The 21,668-nt window shown below is 47.1% G+C and overlaps 1 protein-coding gene across 3 annotated transcripts in view; it reads right to left on the bottom strand.

Moving 5' to 3' along the window:
* mfhas1 (malignant fibrous histiocytoma amplified sequence 1) overlaps positions 1-16,963 on the bottom strand; it is a 76,898-nt gene extending 59,935 nt beyond the window's left edge. For 2 of the 3 annotated variants that reach the window (XR_004411396.1, XM_033017902.1), the window contains exon 1: positions 13,929-16,963. Coding sequence is in view for 2 of the 3 variants with exons in the window: in XM_033017902.1 (XP_032873793.1) it covers positions 13,929-16,779 (2,851 nt within the window). In the remaining variant the exon portion in view is untranslated. Of the gene's footprint in view, positions 1-3,936; positions 4,060-11,860; positions 11,864-13,928 lie in introns of those variants that run through there. The other variant, XM_033017903.1, reaches the window with a different exon arrangement.
* Positions 16,964-21,668: the final 4,705 nt, after the last annotated feature.

Genomic DNA, 21,668 nt, shown 5'->3' with positions numbered 1-21,668 from the left:
AAATTGTACAAGATAGTGGAAAGAAAATGTCTGTCCAAGTGAAAACGTGCACAATTAGAAACAAGTCCACAGTACAGGTAGTGGAAGAGGTGGGCCACAGCATTCTGTTGCCGAGGTAGGATCTTGATAACAGGCCACCCAATTCTAAGGCAAGCAACATGACTTTTGACTAAAGATAGACACAAAATGCTGGAGTAACACAGTGGGTCAGGCAGCATCTCTGGTGGAAAGGAATAAGTGATGTTTTGGGTCAAGACCTTTTTTGCCTAATTGGGGATGACAACGTATCATATCATATCATATCTATTATAGTGTGTGTGTGTGTGTGTGTGTGTGTGTGTGTGTGTGTGTGTGTGTGTGTGTGTGTGTGTGTGTGTGTGTGCGCAGCATTTTGCATTTGAAACGTACCTCCTCGAAAACCAGATGCAAAAACGCAGCGATTTTTACAATTTCTGTAGGAATTTAACTTACGGTTTCATAAATGCACTCCTCTCTAAATTATTTCCCCAGATTTTGAATAAAATTGTTCACAAAACTCACTTTTTAAAATATAATCGCCGCTTGCTAGCTGCTACGTCACAATGGCCACATGCCCACCAATCAAGGCCCACGTGGCTCCTGGCCCCCCCCCCCCCGCCGCCGCTGTGGATTAAAGGCGCAGAAAGATTGAGAAAGTTCTGCAGAACAAAGATTCTAAAGCTCCGTTCCGCTATAGGATTCTGCAGATCTCGGATCAGCGGCGCCTCTCGTGCTGAACCTTTTCCTCACTGCCGGCGCAGCTCGTGAAGCCCCGGCCCTCCCAGCTGTGGGTTTCCAGAGAGTCAGAAGCCGGTGCTTCTTTGCTGTGAACGCTCGCTGCTGGGCGAACGCGTCTTTAAACGGCTGATGTCAGCAGGCAGTTATCAACGGCTGGTACACAAAAATGCTGGAGAAACTCAGCGGGTGCAGCAGCATCTATGGAGCGAAGGAAATAGGCGACGTTTCGGGCCGAAACCCTTCTTCAGACTGATGGGGGGGTGGGGGGGAGAAGGAAGGAAAAAGGGAGGAGGAGGAGCCCGGGGGTGGGGGGATGGGAGGAGACAGCTCGAGGGTTAAGGAAGGGGAGGAGACAGCAAGGGCTAGCAAAACTGGGAGAATTCAACATTCATGCCATCCGGACGCAAGCAACCCAGGCGGAATATGAGGTGCTGTTCCTCCAGCAATCAACGGCTGTTGATACCACTATAGGATCTTTGCTCTCTACCCGTCACAGGGGACGATCATCTGTCCCCACCCCCCCGGCCCGGCCCAGCTCTGTCACGCTGGCGGAAGCCACGATCGGCTGGTCTCCCCGCTGTTTTTCACCGTCCTCAGATCGCTCCGTGCCTCGCTCGGGCTGTCGACTCGCCCCTCTCCTCTCTCTCTCTCCTCCCCCCCTCTCTCCCTCCCCCCGCTCTCTCTTCCCCCCCTCCCTCTCACTCCCCCCTTCCTCTCCCCCAACCCCCCATCCTCACTCCCCTAAACCCCCTTCCCCCCTCCACACCCTCCCCTCCACCACCCCCTTCCCTCCACCTCCCTTCCCACCCCCTCTCTCTTTGCCCCCTCTCTCTCCTCCCATCTCTTGCTCCCCCCCTCCCTATGTCTGTGTCTCAATGCATCCTCACTCTCTACCCCCCCTCTCCTCCCTCTCTCGATGCACCTGCGAGTTGGGGGCCATGTGTCAGTGGATAGGGCGGTTATGGGGTAAAAGGAGCCAGTAATAATATTAATATAATATCAAGGGGGTAGTTAGCGTTTGTGCGGGGGGGTAGTTAGTGTGTGTGACGCCGCATGCCTCCCCCCCCAGCCCGCCCCCCCCCCTTCCCCGCAACCACACGTTGGGGGAACAGACCCAAGGGTCTGCACTTGGTCTAGTATCATCTAAATGTTTTCCCATATTGTCTACCTCCATTTATAAAAACCCTAAAACTTGTCTCCTCTTCCCAGTTCGGGCAAAAGGTCTTGGAACCGAAACAATTAATGTTTCTCTCTTCACAGGTGCTGCCTGATCAGCTGGGTGTTTCCAATAAGTTTCTGCTTTTTATTTCATATTCCCAGCACCCACAGTTTTTGCATTTTGGGTGGTTTCATTTACAGATCGTTTTATAATGAGTTCTCAGTGGCACAGGCCAAAGCAATTGAGTTTGAGAGAGAGAGAGAGAGAAGGAGAGGTAAAGAGAGCACAGCAAGCTGAAAATACAATTAGCCTGCAACCTCACGTCGATGAATTTGATTTGACAGTACAGCTTTCTAGATTGGAACACAGCGAAAATGAACAACAATCACTTTTGCCGCCATGTCTTCACTGAGTACGTTTTTGAATCAAGTCTTTCTCTGGAGATCTGAGCAGGTCAACCTAGCCTAACATGTTAAAGCAGCAAACAGGCAGTACCACCACTCTCTTGGATAAGACATTGAATCGTGGCCTTGCATGTACTCTTAGGTAGATGTGAATATTCCCTCAGTCTATTGAGAAGAAATTCCTTGGATATCATGGACAATATTTAATCACTCAACAAACATGAAGAAAGATTATTTGGTCCTTAACTTACTGGTACTTTAGGGATCCTAGTCTGCAAATAGGCTGCTGTTTCTGATGCCAGAGTTGTGGTTACAATGTATGAAGCTATCACAGCTACAAAGCTCTTGGAGACATTCTGTGCCCTCAAAGCTCATTCATGAAATCAACCAACAAATTAGCAAACATTTTCTCAGTAAAGTTTAAGAAATAACAGGATTTGCGCCAACTGCCAAAACCAAATTATTGAACGTTGTCTTAACTGTTACGTGGCAAGAACATTCTCTGCAAACTCATTGGCCTCGGGTGTTTTACAGGCAACCAGTGGGACGAAATACCAAGCAGAGCAAGGTAGCATACTTGTGACAAGAGAGCCCCTGCAGTGGAATTTTCCTTTGAAGACACCTGAGATTTTTTTTAGTACAAACAACAGTTGCAGCACAAGGGATTTAAAAGACTAAAGAAACATATTTCTTACATCTTTGTAGAATGGATGCTGGGAATTTTGGAAAGGAAAGGACCCTACTTGAGGTAGAACAACCTCTGTGGCAATAATAAAAATTCATATACAATGACTCAAAAGCAGAGCAATAAAATAACACATCACAGGATGACATTTGATCCATCATGACTGTGCCTATCATATGAAATAACTATTCATTTACTCTCATTGCCCAGCTCATTTGCTGGAACTGAACAAAGCTCTCCTTTTCAAGTAAAAAGTGACACAAAGTGCTAGAGTAGCTCAGCCGGTTAGGCAGCATCTATGGAGAACATGGCTAGGTGAAATGGATATCATGTTCTCCAGAGATGCTGCCTGACTCGCTGAGTTACTCCAGACTTTGTGCCTTTGTTTGTAAACCAGCATCTGCAGACCCCTTGTGTCTACACCTCCTTTCCACCTGCTTTTCAGCCCTCCCCCTCTTGCCTGTATCCATGTACCACCCATATACTTCACCCACTGAATCACCTCCCCCTTGTGGTTCCATCTGCCCATCACCTCCTTTAAGGGTTCCCAGTATCACCTTCTCTTCACTGACAGCCTGTGCCCCATAATACCCTCCAGCCTCAATCTCCAACTACATCCTTCCCTCCATCCCCTCAGCTTTTCGTTCCCTTTATCTACTTCCACCTACCACCCACCTACATCCCATCTCCACCCTTCCATCGCCTTCCTGGTTCCTTCTGCCCATTATCCCTTGTCACGTCTTGGTCCATCTATCACCTACCAGCTCCTGCTCTCACCGCTCCCCTCTTTATACTGGCTATCTCCCTCTCCGTTCTCAGTCCTAATGCAAGGGTCTTGAACCAAAACGTCGACAATTCCTTCCCCCCCCCCCCCCCCACAGATACTGCTTGACAGGTTTTTCTTTGCCCCAGACTCACACATTTACTTGCCCTCCCTTTTTGAGTGTTTATCCAATGTTCTATTTATTATTCTATCTGCTTCTGCAACAAATTAGGTCAATACCTTCCAGTCATGAAACATTCAGATCTTACCCGTGGTTCTTCTGTCAATTGTTCTCAAGAAAAACAACAGAAATAGCAAGAGTGGCCTAAGGCTTGAACCTTCTCCATCATTCATCAACACCTCGACTGAACATCTACCTCAGTGCCCTTTTCAAGCACTCACCCCATACCACTCAATTACCTTCATGTTCGAAAACCTAATGATCGCTTTCTTGAACAACTGAGCCTCCACCCGAGGCAGAGAAATCCGAAGGTTTTTCACCCTCTCATTAAATAGGTTCCTCCTGATTTCAGTCCTAAATGTCCTATCGATTAGCCCGATGACTTTCAGCTGAGAATACACCATCATCATTATACCTTATCTTTCAAGTTCTTTAAGAATTTTCTCACATTCAATTATGTCTCTTCTCATTTGAATCGATATCTTCCGATTCCTAACACTTTTGCAGAAGATTCAATATCCTAATTTCATCAAAACTCCATGATTTTAGACCGCACCATGTTCCTAACATTGTTTTGAGGGGCCTCTCCAATTCTTCCACGCATCTGAAGTTGCTCATCCATGTCGCCAGCTAGTAAATCGCCAATATCTTCCAAACATTCTTAGTGAAGTGTGATGCCCAGAAGTGGGCATGACATCCCTAAGGAAGCCCAAAAAGATTTAGAAATGTCTTCCCATTTGCCTTATTTATTCACAAGATCTGGTCATCTGTGGCAAGACTACCCTGAAGTATCTCTATCTATGTATAAATAAGAATTATTTTTGTGTGTTGTCCCAGTCCATGTGCCTATGATGCTGCTACAACTTGGCTTCTTCCGAAGGTCCCTGCCTTCACAGAAGCAAACCTTCAGCCTATTATTTCACTGTGCGCAGTACCTGGAAAAAGCCGAGAGCATTGAATCAGCAAAGACTGTGGGCCTGAACACAACCTGATCAGTGTTGAAGATGTCTGCCACATCTAACTACAACTCCATTCAAGCTGTTGCAATTGGGTTACAGCAACAACATCTGCCCCCAAACAAGAAACATTTCCCAGGCATATCTAAAACCTTGGAACACTCTTCACGGCCTAAGGAACCAGCCTCCCCAATAACCGGTTGACTTTCTAGGCAAGCAAGATGGATTGACAGAAGATTAACAATTATGTATTAAAAAGGGTAGTTGCACTTAATTAGAAAAATTAACCTTGTGGCAAGACGGCTGTGGAGGCCGTCAATTATATTTTTACGGCGGGGATTGACAGATTCGTGATTAGTGTGGACGTTAGGGTTAATGGGTAGAAGGCAGGGGAATGGGTTTGAGAGGGAAAGATAGATCGGTAGTGATTGAATGGCGGAGTAGGCTGGCTGGATGGCCTAATTCTGCTCCTATAAATTATGAACCCCCACACCCCACATATACACAGCTAAAGAAAAATAATAAAAACTAGACTCAAGACATACATTTAACAAGACAAAAAAAAAAGCAGTTTTTGTGCAAGATCTGGCAGTGTTCAAACCCTCGGAGAGAAGTCTGAACTCTGCAATGCCACTGAACTCTGCAGGCTGTTTAAAAGTCCTGCAAGTTTGCACCCGGTGCAGACCTGTGACCACAAAGAGTGAATTCCCGATCAAAGCTTTCCACATATATCAACATTTTGGCAGAATATGCGACTGATATTTAAACAAAGGTCCCAAATCCATTTTCCAAAGGAATGTCTGTCTGACTAGTGCCTCCCTAATAAATTCTTCGGAGAAAGCGCAGCCAGACACCAAATAGAGCAATGTGGCAAACTAATGGGCATCAGCGGAGTGCAGGGGGGAGGACAGGAAAGGAAACTGGGCTGCACAACTCAAGAACAAAGTAGGTTTGCAATCTAATGTTGAGTGAAGTGTAGCACAGACGGATTTCTGCAGCAAGGATGGAGTTACAGATATATAGAGCACAGAAACAGGCCCTTCTGCCCAACGACATGCCAACCAAGATATCTATCGGATATACACTGGTACTGCTGCTCTGCTTCACCCAAGTGCTCACTGTGAGAAGCCTCCGTACACCAACACCCTGGCTAGCCCACTGCAATGCATAATGACAAGGGATGACAGTGAAAACTACTGTGGTCTACAACCTCCAGTGTCCAGCAATGCTCACCTTCACTAAACGAGGCAGAGCGTGAGTGAAATATACCACATATCATCACAGGCCCTTACCGGACCAGTTAGCCCACAAACCCAATGTCATGGGGTGAAGGAAAGAGACCAAATCCATTACCTCGGCCCGATCAGAGTATGACTACAAACTGGTCCTTGATAATGAATTGGATGTCTGATCCAAGGGTTGACTGGATAGAAAGTTAAAACTTTACTTGCACCAGATCTACCTCAGCAGATCCAAATACCACCTGTACCCTCGGACTTAGTGTTTTTGCTATATCTGAGCCGTACAGCATTCTAAAGATAATAATCTCAAACAGACCCCCCCAACACCACTGATCAAGAACAGAGAACACATGCAGCAATACTAAGCCAATCATTTTAACCTGAATAAACTACCCAGTCAAGCTTGATAGACAGACTCAAACCAATTAAGAAGAAATACCTGGCCCAATCCCAACACACACATGGCTGGTGCCTGAGATCAGGCCAGGCCGACAGGTTGGTCCTTTCACTAGCACGGTCTGCAGTCATTTATATCAGACCAGGCACACAAGTGGAGTACAATGAGAATCCGTGTAGACTGGATCAATAGGTAGGAATCAGTATCCAGCCACTTAAGACAATGAATGTGTGCATTCAGTATTTAAAGTATGTCTACCCTGAAAGATTTGGACAAGTACTTAATTTTAAGAACCAATTCTACAATCTTAAATGATTTGTAGAGGGATCCAGAAATTGTAGTGTGAGATGGTGAGAGTTGGGATTAGCTGGCCAAGGTGTCAAGGACAATAGGGTCTGGTAATACTGTTTGGGGGCTGAATCCATGAGCTGGAGTGGAATAAGGTGGGAGGGTTCAGATTTAAGGATCAGACATCCAATATGTATTGTGGGTATGGGGTTTGGTCAAGTACTGACATGCCGGTTTCCTTATTTCTTCAAAACCTGTATGCATTTTACACCATTCTACTTGAACAGTTTAGTGTAGAGATACAGCATAGAAATATGCCCTTCAACCCACCACGTCCGTGCCGACCTGTGATCACCCCATGCATTAGCACTATCCTACACAATAGCGACAATTTACAATCCTTACAACAACAAGTAACAAGTAGCCTTTATTGTCATTCAGACCTTGTGGTCTGAACGAAATGTTGTTGCCTTGCAGTCCTACATATAGTAAAAATGACAAAACACACAATAAACACAAATTAACATCCACCACAGTGAGTTCACCAGGCACCTCCTCACTGTGGTGGAAGGCAAAAGTCTTAAGTCTTTGTCTCATCCCTTCTTATTCTCCCTCTGCGTCGAGGCCGCTGCCGCTGTCCCAGCCGCCGCTGTCGTCCACTGGGCCCGCGGTCGGGTCGAGTAGCCGCTGCCTCCGGAAGTGCCCCAGTCCGAGTTCTGGACGATGCTGTCCCAGCTCCGATGCCGTCGCCGCTGCGCTGCTCTCCAGCTCCGACTGCTCCGTCGGCCGTTGCCGCGGCGCGCCGATCCGATGCGTGTGGCGCCGCTGCCGCTGACCCCCTGCCGGCCGCCGCCGCAGCAACTCTACCGATGTGCCACTGTGCTGCTGGAGTTAAGAGCCTAATGGCAACTTTAAACCTACTCCCACTTAAACAGTCACAGAAACCAGCCCTTTGGCCCACTGAGTCCATGCCCCAGGGAGCACTGACTTACACCAATGACCCAAATCCCATTTTATTTTCCCCACCAGCTCCCCATAGATTCTATCCTTTACCTACACAATAGATGAAAATAGTGAAACCGTCCATATGTTTTGGGATGTGGGAGGAAACCAGCAACCTCCAGGGGAAACCCACGAGGTCACAGGGAGAACGTGCAAACTCACACAGACAGCTACCAAGGTCAGGACTGAACCCAGGTCACAGGAGCTGTAACGCGGAGGCTTTGCGAGCAGCTGTTTACATTATAGCACAGTGGCTGGAAAGCCTGGCTTGGATAAAGGCACGGAATGTTTTATTTCCCATGCTTTTCTGAGTGAGATATAAATTAATTTTTACTGGGCTAGCAGGGAGCAAATAACTTTACAAGCAAGAGGCTCTGAAGCACATACCTACATCCGGCAATGTCTGGATCTTTGGGAACCTTACAGTCTTTTCACAATACCAGGCGGTACAGTGCTGCAGCTGGTAGAGCTTCTGCCTCACAGTGCCAGACACCCGGGTTTGACCCGGACCTTGGGTACTGTGTGGAGTTTGCACGTTTTCCTTGTGACCGCATAAGTTTCCTAGTTTCTTCTCACATACCAAAGTCGTGCAGGTTTATAGGTTAATTAGCCTCTGTAAATTTCCACTACTATGTAGGGAGTGAATGAGAAAGTGGGATAACATAGAGACAATGTGAATGGGTGATTGATGATTGGCATTGACTCGATGGGCCGAAGGGCCTGTTTTCATGCTGTATCACTAAACTATAGTTTAGTTTATTGTCACATGTACCGAGACACAGTGAAAAGCTTTTTTTGTTGCATGCTATCCAGACAGCGGAAAGACTATGCATGATTACAATCAAGCTGTCCACAGTGTACTGACACAGGGTAAATGGAATAATGTTTAGTACAAGGTAAAGTCCAATAAAAAACTATGAAAGTTAGCCTGAGGGTCTCCAGTGAGGTAAATGGTAGGTCAGGACCAAAGATCTTATAGCGGTCTCCGCTATAGGATCTTTGGTCAGGACAGCTCTCTCGTTGGTGATAGGATGGTTCAGTTGCCTAACAGCTGGTAAGAAACTGTCCCTGAATCTGGAGGTATGGATTACTAAACATCTGCCCAAGTCAAAAGACATAGGTTCCCCAGGGCTCGATCGGATAACCTTCACTAGAGTTGAGACCACATTGTTCTGGCAAAGTCCCTGTCTCCTGTTTGTCAGCTGCCACTCTGGTTGCCAGTTCAGGCAGGCCCAGAGGTACCACTTTCAGAGGTACCACTGAAGCACAAAAGATCTGCCAGGTGTCCCGGGCCAAGATTCTTCCCTGAGGCAAAAGCATCAAAAATAGATGAATCTTTTAATCTCACTGAGATCTTGGTGTGGGTGTCTTGGTTTCCTAAAACACCAGTGGGTGCAGTGCACAGTAATTCATTCACCGTGAAGCACTGGAGGACATTACAAGGACAGATCCGCTGCAAGAACATACAATCGTGAGCCCTGCAGGTCTACTCGTCAATCGATGAAACCCTGTATGATGTTTGACCTCAGTTTATCAGCCCACCCAGTCTCCAGAACTGCTATAAAATTACATTGTTTCTAGAGGAAGGATGGCTTGTCACAGAAAGTCATTACCAAAGATACTAGAGGAGAGCTCCTCTAGTATCTTTGGTCATTACACTCATTGCTACCTCCCCTGAAAATGAAACCCACAGTGAACACCAAAGATGTTAAAACTTCTAATCGAGGACGGATTAGTGGAAAGATTCAGAGAGTAGGAATAAGCAAGTCTTCTCATGATTCATACTGCCAGTAGAGCGGTGACACAGGGGACTGTACGGGCTTTGAACTAATCACAATCAGTTCACAAATGAAAAATTGTACAGATTTGCCAATGGCTCCAAGCCAAGTAGGAAGTTAAGTTCAGACGAGGATGTAAAAATCTGGAAGGGGATTTGGACAGGTTAATTGAGTGCACATTAAATGTTAGATATAATGTGGGGAATATATTAAATTATGCATAGTTTGGTGGGAAGAATAGAAAAACTGTTTTCACACATCAAGAGTCAAGAGTGTTTAATTGTCATTTGTGCCAATCATGGGACAATTAAATTATTACTAGCTGCAGCTTAACAAACCCACCAATGCAGTAATACATAAATATATATATATATATATACACAAACAATAATACAATAAATTAATAATCAGTAATACTAGGTAATCTGCCTACACACAACAGTAGTGCAAATCCAAACTCCTTGTGCAACCACAACAAAGTCCATCATAGTTCATGGTTGCTGAGGGAGTGGTTCGGGCTGTACTGTGTTCAAGAGCGTGATGGTTGCAGGAAAGAAGCTGTTCTGGAACCTGGAGGTCATGGCTTTCAGGCTCCTGTACTTCCTTCATGACCGTATTAGCAATGCAAGAGCATGGCCAGGGTAGTGTTGGTCTTTGATATTAGTTGTCTTTTTGAGGCCGTGCCTCCAGTAGATCTCCATGGTGGTGAGGAAATAAGTATCTGTGATTGACCCGACAATGTCCACTATTCCCTGCAGCCTCCTATGCTCATGGTCATTCCGAGTTACTTAACTAGGCAGTGAAGCAACCAGTCAGTATGTGCTTTACTGTACATATGTAGAACTTTGATAGAACATTTGGCGACATACCAAATCTCCTCTTTCTTCTAAGGAAGTAGAGGGATTAATGAGTGTTCTTTGTGATGATTATATCATTGCTCAGGACAGATCCTCAGAGAAATGCACACCCACAAACTGGAAGCTATTGACTTTCTCCACTACTGTTGTGTCGATGAAAACAGATTCACGGATCCTCAGCTTTCCCTTCCTGAAGTCAATAATCAGTTCCTTGGCCTTGACAACATTGAGTGTAAGATTATTGTTCTGGCACCATTCAGATTATCAATCACCCTCCTGTACTCTGACTATCATTACCCGTTATTTGTCCAACAATGGTGGTATCATTGTGGATTTAGAATGGTGTTGGAGCAATGTCTAACTACACGGTCATGGGTTTAGAGAGAGTAGAACACACATCCTTGCAATGCTCCTGTGTTAATGGTTATCCAGAAAGCAGCATTGCTGCCAATTCATACTGATTGAGCTCTGCCGATGAAGAAGCGAGGATCCAAACATTGAGAACCCAGGAATGTTGATGTTCAGAGCTGTCTTCTATGTTGGTTCATCAAATGTAGTAAGTAAAACATACAATCGCAGTAATCAACGAGGAGGAAAGGTTGGCCTTATTGAAAGGAGATTGGAGTACAAGAGTAAAAGTCTCTTGCAGAGGGCTTTGATTATTCAACGCGAGTATTCCCTAGTGTTTTGCCCCATAACAGAAACTCCACATTTAACTTGGAATCAGTGCAGTTTAAATTGCCAAGATTGATTCCTGGAAATAATCAATTGGCCAATGAAGCTGAATGGTCTACACTCATTGGAGTACAGAAGATGGAAGGGTATCAGACTAAGACCTACAAAATTCTGAAACGTACTGAGAGGAACACACAGATTTGTTTCCACAGGCCTACTCCTGCTTCTATGTCTTATGTCTCGGAAGTGACTTCAATAGAAGTGAAAAGCCATCTCTTTACAGGATAAATGCTTTGGTCAAGATCTAAAAACATCCAGATAATGTCAGAAAAGTGCTTTAATAATTCTTTAAATCATAGATTTTATTTTGTGTCATAATTTTCTACCTTGCTCTCAAAAGCGAGACACGGATTGGTTTCCCAGACACTTTCTTTTATTTGTGACAATCAAAAGCCTGCGTGCTGACAAGTTTGCATCAAGGGTGTGTGTGTGTGTGTGTGTGTGTGTGTGTGTGTGTGTGTGTGTGTGTGTGTGTGTGTGTGTGTGTGTGTGTGTGTGTGTGTGTGTGTGTGTGTGTGATCTGATCAGCGGTGGTTAATGATAGGAAATGATCCATGTCATTGGGGCTAGCATCAACTCCCTCCATTCGTTTTTTTACAGAGGATGTGGAACAGAGAACAGAGAATGCAAGTTTGCTCATTCATAGAAGGGGTGAAACCCCCTTCTCCAGACTCTCAGTAGGGCTGATATTAAGCAATGGCTAAATCAAATCCTTGTTATATTATAACTTGAAGTTACTAAATAAGATAGTGAGCCTTTTGCCAATATGCAGGTCAGATACTTATGCCATCATGGCAAATCTGATCACAATTTTACTATCAGTGTTTAATCAGACAGCAGAGTTGCATACTTGCTGCGATAATGGCACACAACATTAACAACTCTGTAAAACACGAGTACTAACTGCAATTCTTGATGCCTCCTTCAGAAAGGGCATCAGTTAGAAAGAAGATTCAGCAGATGTAAGCAGGAATAAACCACCATAGGAGTGATATTAAATGGCATGGGACTATTTTCACTGGGGCAGGAAAAGTCAGATTTGATAGAGATAGTGAAAAGTTACATTTTGAGTTCTTACGCAATGGAATATTTTGCAACATGGAATGGTTAAAGCTGGGAACTATTGAATCTTGGAGAAATTGGATAAGACATTGAAATGGGACAGAGGAAAAGTGCAGGGTTTGGGGATTAATTCCAGATTGTATCAGTGAAGTTCAGCATAAACAGAGTGAGCCGAATATTCCTTCTCTAGGTTTGACATTTCTACTTGTTTAACAAAGTCCCTAATTTCAAAGTTCTTACCAATGTGCCTAGGCCACTGAGGTACGTGACACTTCATCCATTGCAAAGTATTTCACAGCCCAGTTCTAACTTGCTCTGTCAACCTCCACGATTCCCAGCAGTCTTGGTCAGCAGAGGTCACATTACTGAGATGCAGATGACTAACTCTATGCTGGGTTCAACAAGTCTGTAACTAAATTAGAAGCTCCTTTTCAAACCACCTCGATCATAAGAATATTTTGGAATGTTCAAGCAGCTTACAGAATAATCACTTGTTAGCTTGTGCAACTATTATCACCCACCTCATCACTGCAGGCTAGAATCCAACCTGCTTTAAATACGCTGGATGCTCTTTATCTGCCTACTAAGAATGACAACGCGAGTTACCCATCCTCCTTTCCTGCAGATCTTGGAATTACTTGAAATGGAAATACACAGCTCGTGCTCAAGCTCCTAGACTATCTTCCAGACAAACTTCATGAAATTTTAAAGAATGTTGGTCCACAGTCCATCTACACTTCACACTACCACAGGAAATTAGCACTCAAGGACCACTCACACTCTGGTCATTTCCTCTTCTCTACTCTTGCAGAAGATACAAAACCTTGGAAGCAGGTACCCCAAGATTCAGGAACATCTTTTCCGCTGTTATCAGATTCTTGAGTCAACCTCTCATAAGCTAGGGCCGAATACCCAATCTTCCAATCTACTTTGTTATACCATTTGCATTTTTTTTCACCCCTGCACTTTCTTTGCAGCTGTAATATTAAATTCTGCATTCTGTTAATTTTATTTTTTGAACCTCCCGATATATGGAATGGTTGGTTGGAGAGTACGTAAAACAAAACTTTTTTCACAGTACGGTTTTATATTGAAATAATAAACCAATAGATTCTTACAAAGAAGAAAAACTTTTGTCCAACTCCTTCCTGAAAATAAACACAAATGCTTGAGTAACTCAGCCGGACAGGCAGCATTTCTGGAGAGAAGTAATGGGTGACGTTTCGGGTCGAACCCTTCCTCAGTCACGATCCGAAATGTCACCAATTCCTTTTCTCCAGAGGTGCTGCCTATCCTACGGAGTTATTTCAGCATATTGTGTCTATCTTCTGTGTAAATCAGCATCTGGAGTTTCCTCGTACGCATCTTTCCTGAAAGGTCTGGGTGTCTGCACATTGAACCATGCCTGCCATAATTTTGCCTGGTCCATCTATCAATAGTCTTTTTGCGACTTTCTCATTGGTCTTGCTTATTGCCCACCCCACACATGGGCATGTGGCCATTAAAACTGAAGGTACAACCGCCTCCTGCAAATGCCAGCCGCACTTTCAAACCAATCTTAATGTAAAGGTATTAATGATGTAAAGCATACATAAAACAGATACACAGACTTATTGAATCACACAGGCAAGAATTGCTGAGGCAGTTGGGAAACAGAACCTTACCTGGGAAGGCGTGAGGATTTGAGGACCCTCTTTTAAGGCACTTGGAACACAGGACGTGCACAGAGAAGTATAATCCCGGCCACTCCTGGAGGAGCACGTTTAGTTCTTCCACCAGAGGGATTATGGCTTGCCATGCAGTCCAAATATTTGGCAAGGTAGCGTGGCTGGCAATAGATAAGGTGTCCGCTTGCAGACAGTTTTGGGAGGGTTTGTAGCTGATGACCACCGGGACCTTGCCCCTGTAGGCAAAGATCTGATATTTGCCATCTGACCGCTGCACAATGTGAGAGTTGATCTGGACGCTGTATCTGGCAAATAGGCCTGGTGGGAACAGAAAGGGGAAACTGTATTCCACCTGTAACTGCTCGACGGCGATGGGCTGCCCGGAGAGATTGAAACCATTGATCCAGGCCTCGGCGTGGGGCACCTCGTTCTTCACGTAGCTGGGGAACTTGAACCACACCGCCGCGCCGTTCAGAGGGGTCGTCTTGGGCTTGTTGAGACAGTAACACAGCCCCAACTTCTCCAGCAGCTGCAGGATGAGGTGGAGGTCCTGCTGCGTGTTGATGTGCGGCTTGAGCAGCAGCCGGATAACGTGCAGCGGGAGCAGCCCGTGGAGCAAGAAGCCCTCCACGAAGTGCTGGAGCTGCGCCGCCCTCAGCTCGTCCACCTCGGCGCCGGCCAGCAGCTTGTGCAGCAGCAGCGACGCGTCGCGCTGGAAGAAGACGTTGAGGATGTCGATCAGCCCGGTCAGGTTGTGGAAGACGCACTCCCGGAGGGGCGGGCTGTCCTCGAAATAAAGTAACTTGCCGCTTTCGTGCAGGTAGGACAGGGCGCTCTGCAGCCGGTCCTCGGTCAGGCCGGCCTGCAGCCCCAGGCGGGCAGAGTCCCACCACGACAGCCACAGGCGCTGAGGCCGGTAGTGCAGCTCCTCCAGCCGCTGCCAGGAGCGGGGCAGCACCCGGTGTAGGTTGGGGAAGATCTGGCGGTGCTCGGCCACCGACAGCAACTTGTCCTTGAGGCGGCCGATGCCGGCCGGCCGCCCGCGGCAGCAGCTGACGCCGATGACTGGGGACAGGATCTGCAGCCGGTGGTTGAGCAGGTACTGCAGCTGGGCCTTCTTCCTGCGCAGGTTCTTCTCGCACACGCCGTAGAAGGGGGCGTGCGGGCTGGCGGCCCGCAGATCCAGCCCCCGGCCCTGCCCCAGCGCCCCGTCCACCTGGCCGGCCAGCGCCTGCATGCACTCCACGTCTCGCTTCTCCTGCACGGCGATCTGCTGGTGGATGTCCAGGCATTTCTCCTCCACCTCCCGCTCGCTGCACTCGTCCACATGCGCCCCCACCACACACACCACGCCGTGGGGCACCCTCGCCCCCAGCAAGTGCAGGTAGTACCCGACCTGTTGGTAAAAGCGGCGCGGCGCGTACGCTCTCAGGCTCACCACCAGCACATACAGGGCGCCCGGCGAGAGGAAGAACGGCTGGATGGGCTCGTAGTTCGCATCCCCCGCCAAATCGTAGACGATAAAAGTCAGGTTGTTCTCGGCGTCCGCCACCCACTGGGTCACCTCGATGCCTTTGCTCTGCACGGCCGGGGAGCTGAGTTTGCTCCCGACCAGGCACTGCCGCAGCGAAGTCTTGCCGGCGTCCTTAGGTCCCAGGAGCACCAGCTTAAGTCGGGGTTTGAGCGCCGGCTGCGACAGTGCCAGCTCCTTCTGGTAGGCCGCGATGTAGGGGATGCCCTTCATGCACACCTCGTAGGGCGGCTGGATCAAAGGGTTATCCTTGATCTTCCAGAGGCTGACTTTGGAGAGCTGGCCGAACGAGTCGGGCAGGATGGCGATCTGGTTGCCCTGTAGCACCAGCTCCTCCAGGTGACACAGGCTGACGATGGAGTCGGGCAGGTAGCGCACCCTGTTGTTGTCCAGCCACAGTGTGGCCAACCTGGACATGTTGCCGATCTTCTGCGGGATCACAGACAGCCTGTTCCTGCTCAGGTACAGCTCCTCCAGACTGCTCAGCCCCAGCAGGGCGCTGGGGAAGTCCTCGAACAGGTTGGAGGACAAATTGATCATCTTGAGCTTCTCCAGGAGGCCGAAACTCTGGGGCAGCGAGCGCAAGCTGTTGTTGTCCAACATCAGGCTCTCCAGCGCCGTGAGTTGGCAGAAGGTCTCGGGCAGGTCGGACAGTCTCAGGCCGCTCAGCCAAAGGATTTTCATGGAGCGCAGCTGCAGGATCTCCTGCGGCAGAGCGTCGATCTTGTTGCCCGAGAAGTCCAGTTCCTCCAGCTCGCCGAGGCGCAGGATCTGTTGCGGGAAGCAGCTCAGCCTGTTGTGGTCCAGGTCCAGGGTCCGCAGCCGCTGCAGCTGCCCGAAGGTGGGCGGCAACTGGCCCAGCTCGTTGAAGCTGATGTCCAGCTCCTCCAGGCAGAGTAGCGCGGCGATCTGCGGCGGCAGCAGCTGCAGCTTGTTGTGGCTGAGACACAGCTTCTTGAGGCGCTGCAAGCGGCCCAGCTCTCCGGGTAGCTGCGCCAGGCAGTTGTGAGCCAGGTCCAGCTCGGCCAGCTGGTCCAGGGCGCAGACGGGGGCGGGCAGGCGGCACAGGCAGTTCCTCCGAAGGATCAGCGCCCGCAGGTTGGTGAGCGACGCGTCCAGGCCGTCGGGCAGCTCCCGCAGCGAGTTGTTGGCCAGGTCGAGGATCTGCACCTGACTGATGTTGTCGGGCAGGGAGAGGCGCTGGTCGCCAGCGCTGCTCAGGCTCAGCTGCCGGAGGTTGCTGCGGAGTTTCCTGCAACGCAGCGCCGCCTCCCGCCACACTTTGACCGCCTGCACGCTGCCACTGCTCTCGGCCATTGCGCCGCTCCCTCTACATGGTCAGCCGCAGGCCACGGCCGCCCTGAGCGCCGAGTGTCCCGGGCTCCCGCCGCCACCACCTTGTGCCGGAGCCATTGACCGTGAGAGTAGAAGGGGGAAGCTGAGCCTCCGCAGCCGGCCGGCCCGTCTACACTATCTGTCTGCACTGCCTGCCTACCTACCGCTGTCCAAAGATCTCCGCTATAGGATCTTTGCCTCTGTCTACCCGCGGCCGACAGCTTCAAACTCCTCCCTCGCCTCCCTTCCGCAACCAATAACACAGCACGCCGGGCGGAGCCGCCGCCCCTCCGCACACTCCGGCTCAGCTTCGTCGAACCGACCGTAACAAAGAGCAGACGAAATATGTAAGAAGGAACTGCAGATGCTGGTTTAAACCGAAGATAGACACACAAAGCTGGAGTAACTCAGGCACGCAGCATCTCTGGAGAGATGGAATGGGTGACGTTTCGGGTCGAGACCCTTCTTCACACTGGTTAGGGAGAAGGGAAATAAGAGATATAGACGACAATGTGGAGAAATAAAGAACAATGAATAAAATATATGAAAAAAGTAACGATGATAAAAGAAACAGGCAATTTTAAGCTGTTCGTAGGGTGAGAATGAGAAGCAAGTGCGACTTTGGCAGGGGAGGGATAGAGAGAGAGAGAGAGAATATGAATATGAATGCCGGGGCTACCTGAAGTGAGAGAAATCAATATTCATACCAAAGATCATATCTTACTCTTGTATGTTTTATTCATACCACTGGGCTGTAAGCTGCCCAAGCGAAATATGAGATGCTGTTTCTCCACTTCAGACCGAGGCAGTGAGGCTAACCCGAGTCCAATCTATCCCGATTAAAAGGATCGGCAGTAAATGACAAGAACACACCCCTTCATTCAAATAACTTGTTTACTATTACATTGTGTATGTTTAGCCCTTTCCTGTTATAATTTAAACTTTTTTTAAAAAACGGTATCATTAATTTCTGACCTAATTTGGCCTTTGTAGGTTATAATTCAACTCCTCGGTTGTAGTTGATCGCTACAAAGAAATGAAGGCTGTGGTTATGAGGAGTAGTTTTGTAATTGGAAATTCCGCTTTGAAATGCGACGGTAAAAAGAATGAATCAGCCGTCATCAAACATTTACCTTCTCGCTATCCCCTCCTTTGTTGTAAAAGGCACACATTGCGAAACTTTCATTTCCCTTGCAAACTACAACCTTTGCTCACCGAGGATAGAATGTTGTTAAAGGAACCCAGCGTGTGATTCTGTTTTTCATGACAAGGTGCTCTGTTTGGGGTTCCGCGACTCTGATCTTGTAATAGTTTTGGAAAATAATAGGCAGGTTTTAATTTTCACTGTTCCGGTGCAGAACAAAGGTAGGTTCATGTAGAAAGTTATTGTAACCATTTGGTGCTTGCAAATCTCACTATTTCATTGGAGAATTATACACTTCAGAGGCAATGACATTGTACCCTAAAATAAGGCAAATTATTACATTTAATTATTGTACGAGTTAGCATAAATGATGCATTGAGCTAAGGGAGACACAAGAGGCTGCAGATGCCGAAATATGGGGCAAAAAAAACAAAGGGATTAATTATTTTCTCCCCACAAATGCTGATCGACTCGCCGAGTTTCTCCAGCAGTTTGGTTTTATCCTTAAGGGGTTATTTGGTTAAATTACAGTCATGAGAAGCATAGGAAGAGAGGTGTAAAAATTACCATGGCATTAATAAGGGAATGGATATGTTTTGTTCTGAAGAATGTAATAAAGGATTTGTACAATAAAAGCTATAATTTAGAAAACTGAAGTTAGGATATAAAAGTGCAATATAAACAAGACATTTACAGGTGATTAAAATGACCAGTGAAGATGAACCCACAAGTGAAAGAGAATTAATGAAATGTTAAAAGCCCCTTGGAATTTACAATGCCTTTAAGGTCTGCAGCACTCACATTTCCCATCTATCATGATTTGTACAAAGATTTCCATAGAAGTTACAGTTTAGAAATGAACTGTGCAGTTTAACTGCAGATGATGCTAGAATTGGTGGTACAGTGGACAGTGACGAAATGTCATCTAAGATTACAATGGGATCTTTAACTGGGCGACTGGACTGAAGAATAGCGATATGGATTTTAGTTCAGTTAAATGCAAGGTGCTGCATTTTGGTAACACAAGCCAGGGCAGGACTTGCACAGTAAATGAGCCCGGGTGTGTTGTAGAACAGAGAGATGCAAGGGTGCAGGTACATAATTCCATGAAATTGGACAGGATGATGAAGAAGGTGTTTGGCTTGGTCAGGGGAATGGGAGTTGAATTGTCATGTTACAGTTGCAGTTGAACAGGACTTGGGTAAAACCACATTTAGAGGATTGTGTGCAGTTCTCGTAGCACAAAGAATGTTATTAAGGAGAGGCTGGTTAGGCTAGGACTTGTTTCCCTGGATCAGAGGGAACCCTCTACCAACACTCTCCTCCATCTAGCAGAGCTGGTCCTTACTCTTAACAATTTCTCCTTCGACTCCTCCCACTTCCTCCAAATCCAAGGCATAGCCTTGGGCACTCGTATGGGCCCTAGCTATGCCTGCCTCTTTGTCGGGTATGTCGAACAATCCCAGTTCCAGGTGTACACTGGCCCTATCCCTGAACTCTATCTCCACTACATTGACGACTGCATCGGTGCTGCCTCCTGCACCCATACAGAACTCACTGACTTCATTAACTTTACTATTAATTTCCATCCCGCACTCAAATTTACTTGGACCACCTCCGTCATCTCCCTACCGTTTCTCACTGTCTCCATCACAGGAGATAGACTATCGACTAACATTTATTATAAACCTACTGTAGAGCAACTGACACATACTCAAAGTAAAGATCCAATAGATTTATTGGCATATAATAAAGTTACACAGCATATTGGCATCACTGTGTCTGCATCACGACTGGTAGCTTGTGTCAGGAGCCGTTGAAGCCCTGTCCCACGGTACAAGTTCATTCCAAGAGCTCTCCAGAGTTTGCCCTGATTCGAACTCAGAGATTTACGCTAATGGCCACTCGTAGGTACTTGGGGCTCTCGTGGACATTTTTCAACATGTTGAAAAATCTTCACAAATCTTTCCGTGCTTACCTGCCGTTAGCGAGTCTTCCCGAGTACCTGTCGTTAGCGTTACGAGCCGCTAAGAGACGTCACCGAGCTCAGACGTACCCACTACGTTCATTCCCCGAGTATGATTTTTTTTAAACTCGGGAGAGCTCTTGGAATGAACTCGTACCGTGGGACAGGGCTTTAAGTATAAAGGTGCTGGTATGATGAAAACCCGGACTGGATTATGGATAATAATGGTGTGTATTAGTATTGGTTTATTGGAATTGTGTGTTAGTATTGGTTAACATATAAGTAGAGCAGATCTACACCTACTGACTCCCACAGCTATCTAGACTATATTTATTCCCACCCTGCTTCCTATAAAAACTCTATCCCCCTACTCCCACTTCCTACATCTATGCCCAAAATTAGGTGTTCCATACAAGGACATCTGAGATATCCTAATTCTTTAGGGAACGGGGGTTACCCTCTTCCATCATAGATGAGGCCCTCACACGTGTCTCCTCGGTACCCCGCAACACCGCTCTTGCTCCCCCTCCCCACAGTCGCATCAGGGACAGAGTCCCCTTAGTCCTCACCTTTCACCCTATCAGCCGTCGCATACAGCACATAATCCTCCGACATTTTTGCCACCTCCAATGGGATCCCACCACTACCCTCAATTTCCCATCTCAATCCATTTCCGCAGAGACCGTTCCCTCCACAACTCCCTGGTGAACTTGTCCCTTCCCATCCACACCACTGCAGGGGAAGTACCTAGGTACTTTCCCCTGCAACTGCAGGAGATGTAACACCTGTCCCTTTGCCTCCCCGCTCGACTCCATCTAAGGACCCCAACAGTCTTTTCAGGTGAGGCAGAGGTTCACTTGTACCTCCTCCAACCTCATCTGCTGTATCCGCTGTTCCAAGTGTGGACTCCTATATATCAGCGAGACCAAGCGCAGGCTTGGCGATCGTTTTGCTGAACACCTCCGCTCAATTCGCCTAAACTTACCTGATCTCCCGGTTGCTAAACACTTTAACTCTCCCTCTCATTCTCACACTGAACTTTCTGTCCTGGGCCTCCTACATTGTCAGAGTGAAGCTCAGCCCAAATTGGAGGAACAACAGCTCATATTTTGATTGGGCAGTTTACACCCCAGCAGTATGAATATTGACTTCTCTAACTTCAAGTATGCCTTGCTTTCCCTCTCTCTCCATCCCTTCCCCTTTCCCAGTTTTCCGACAAGTCTGACTGTCCTCGTTTACATTTTATCTCTGCTTGGTTTATTGTTTCCTTCTCCTTGCTAACAATGATCTATTCTACATTGTCCTTGATCTTCATCCCCTTTGTCTCATTTTCACACCTTCCTTATCTATGTATCTCCCTCTCCCCTGACAGTCTGAAGAAGGGCCTCGACCTGAAAGGTCACCCATTCCTTCTATCCAGAGATGCTGCCTGTCCTGCTGAGTTACTCCAGCATTTTGTGTCTATCTTTGGTTTAAACCAGCATCTGTAGGTCCTTCACGCTCCTGGCAGTGTACCTCTACCCTCACTCATTTGTCTAACATCTCACAAATTATCTGTGCTATTTGTTCCAGATAATTCTTATGGTAGAGCAATCCATGTTCTTGGGTAAATCACTATAAATATAGAACATTGCTCTTGATATGTTATTATGATGGATGTTTGGAAATAAATTAATTGTCTGTCGCATTTGAACCAACTTGATTTAGCCCATGGCAATTATGATAGTTTCTCAGTCAGTCCCCTATCTTGGACATTTATGA

The sequence above is a fragment of the Amblyraja radiata genome, chromosome 3, assembly GCF_010909765.2.
Source record: "Amblyraja radiata isolate CabotCenter1 chromosome 3, sAmbRad1.1.pri, whole genome shotgun sequence".
NCBI lineage: Eukaryota > Metazoa > Chordata > Chondrichthyes > Rajiformes > Rajidae > Amblyraja > Amblyraja radiata.
The sequence above is the reverse complement of the archived record's forward strand: the minus strand, read 5'-3'. Positions and strand labels throughout refer to the sequence as shown.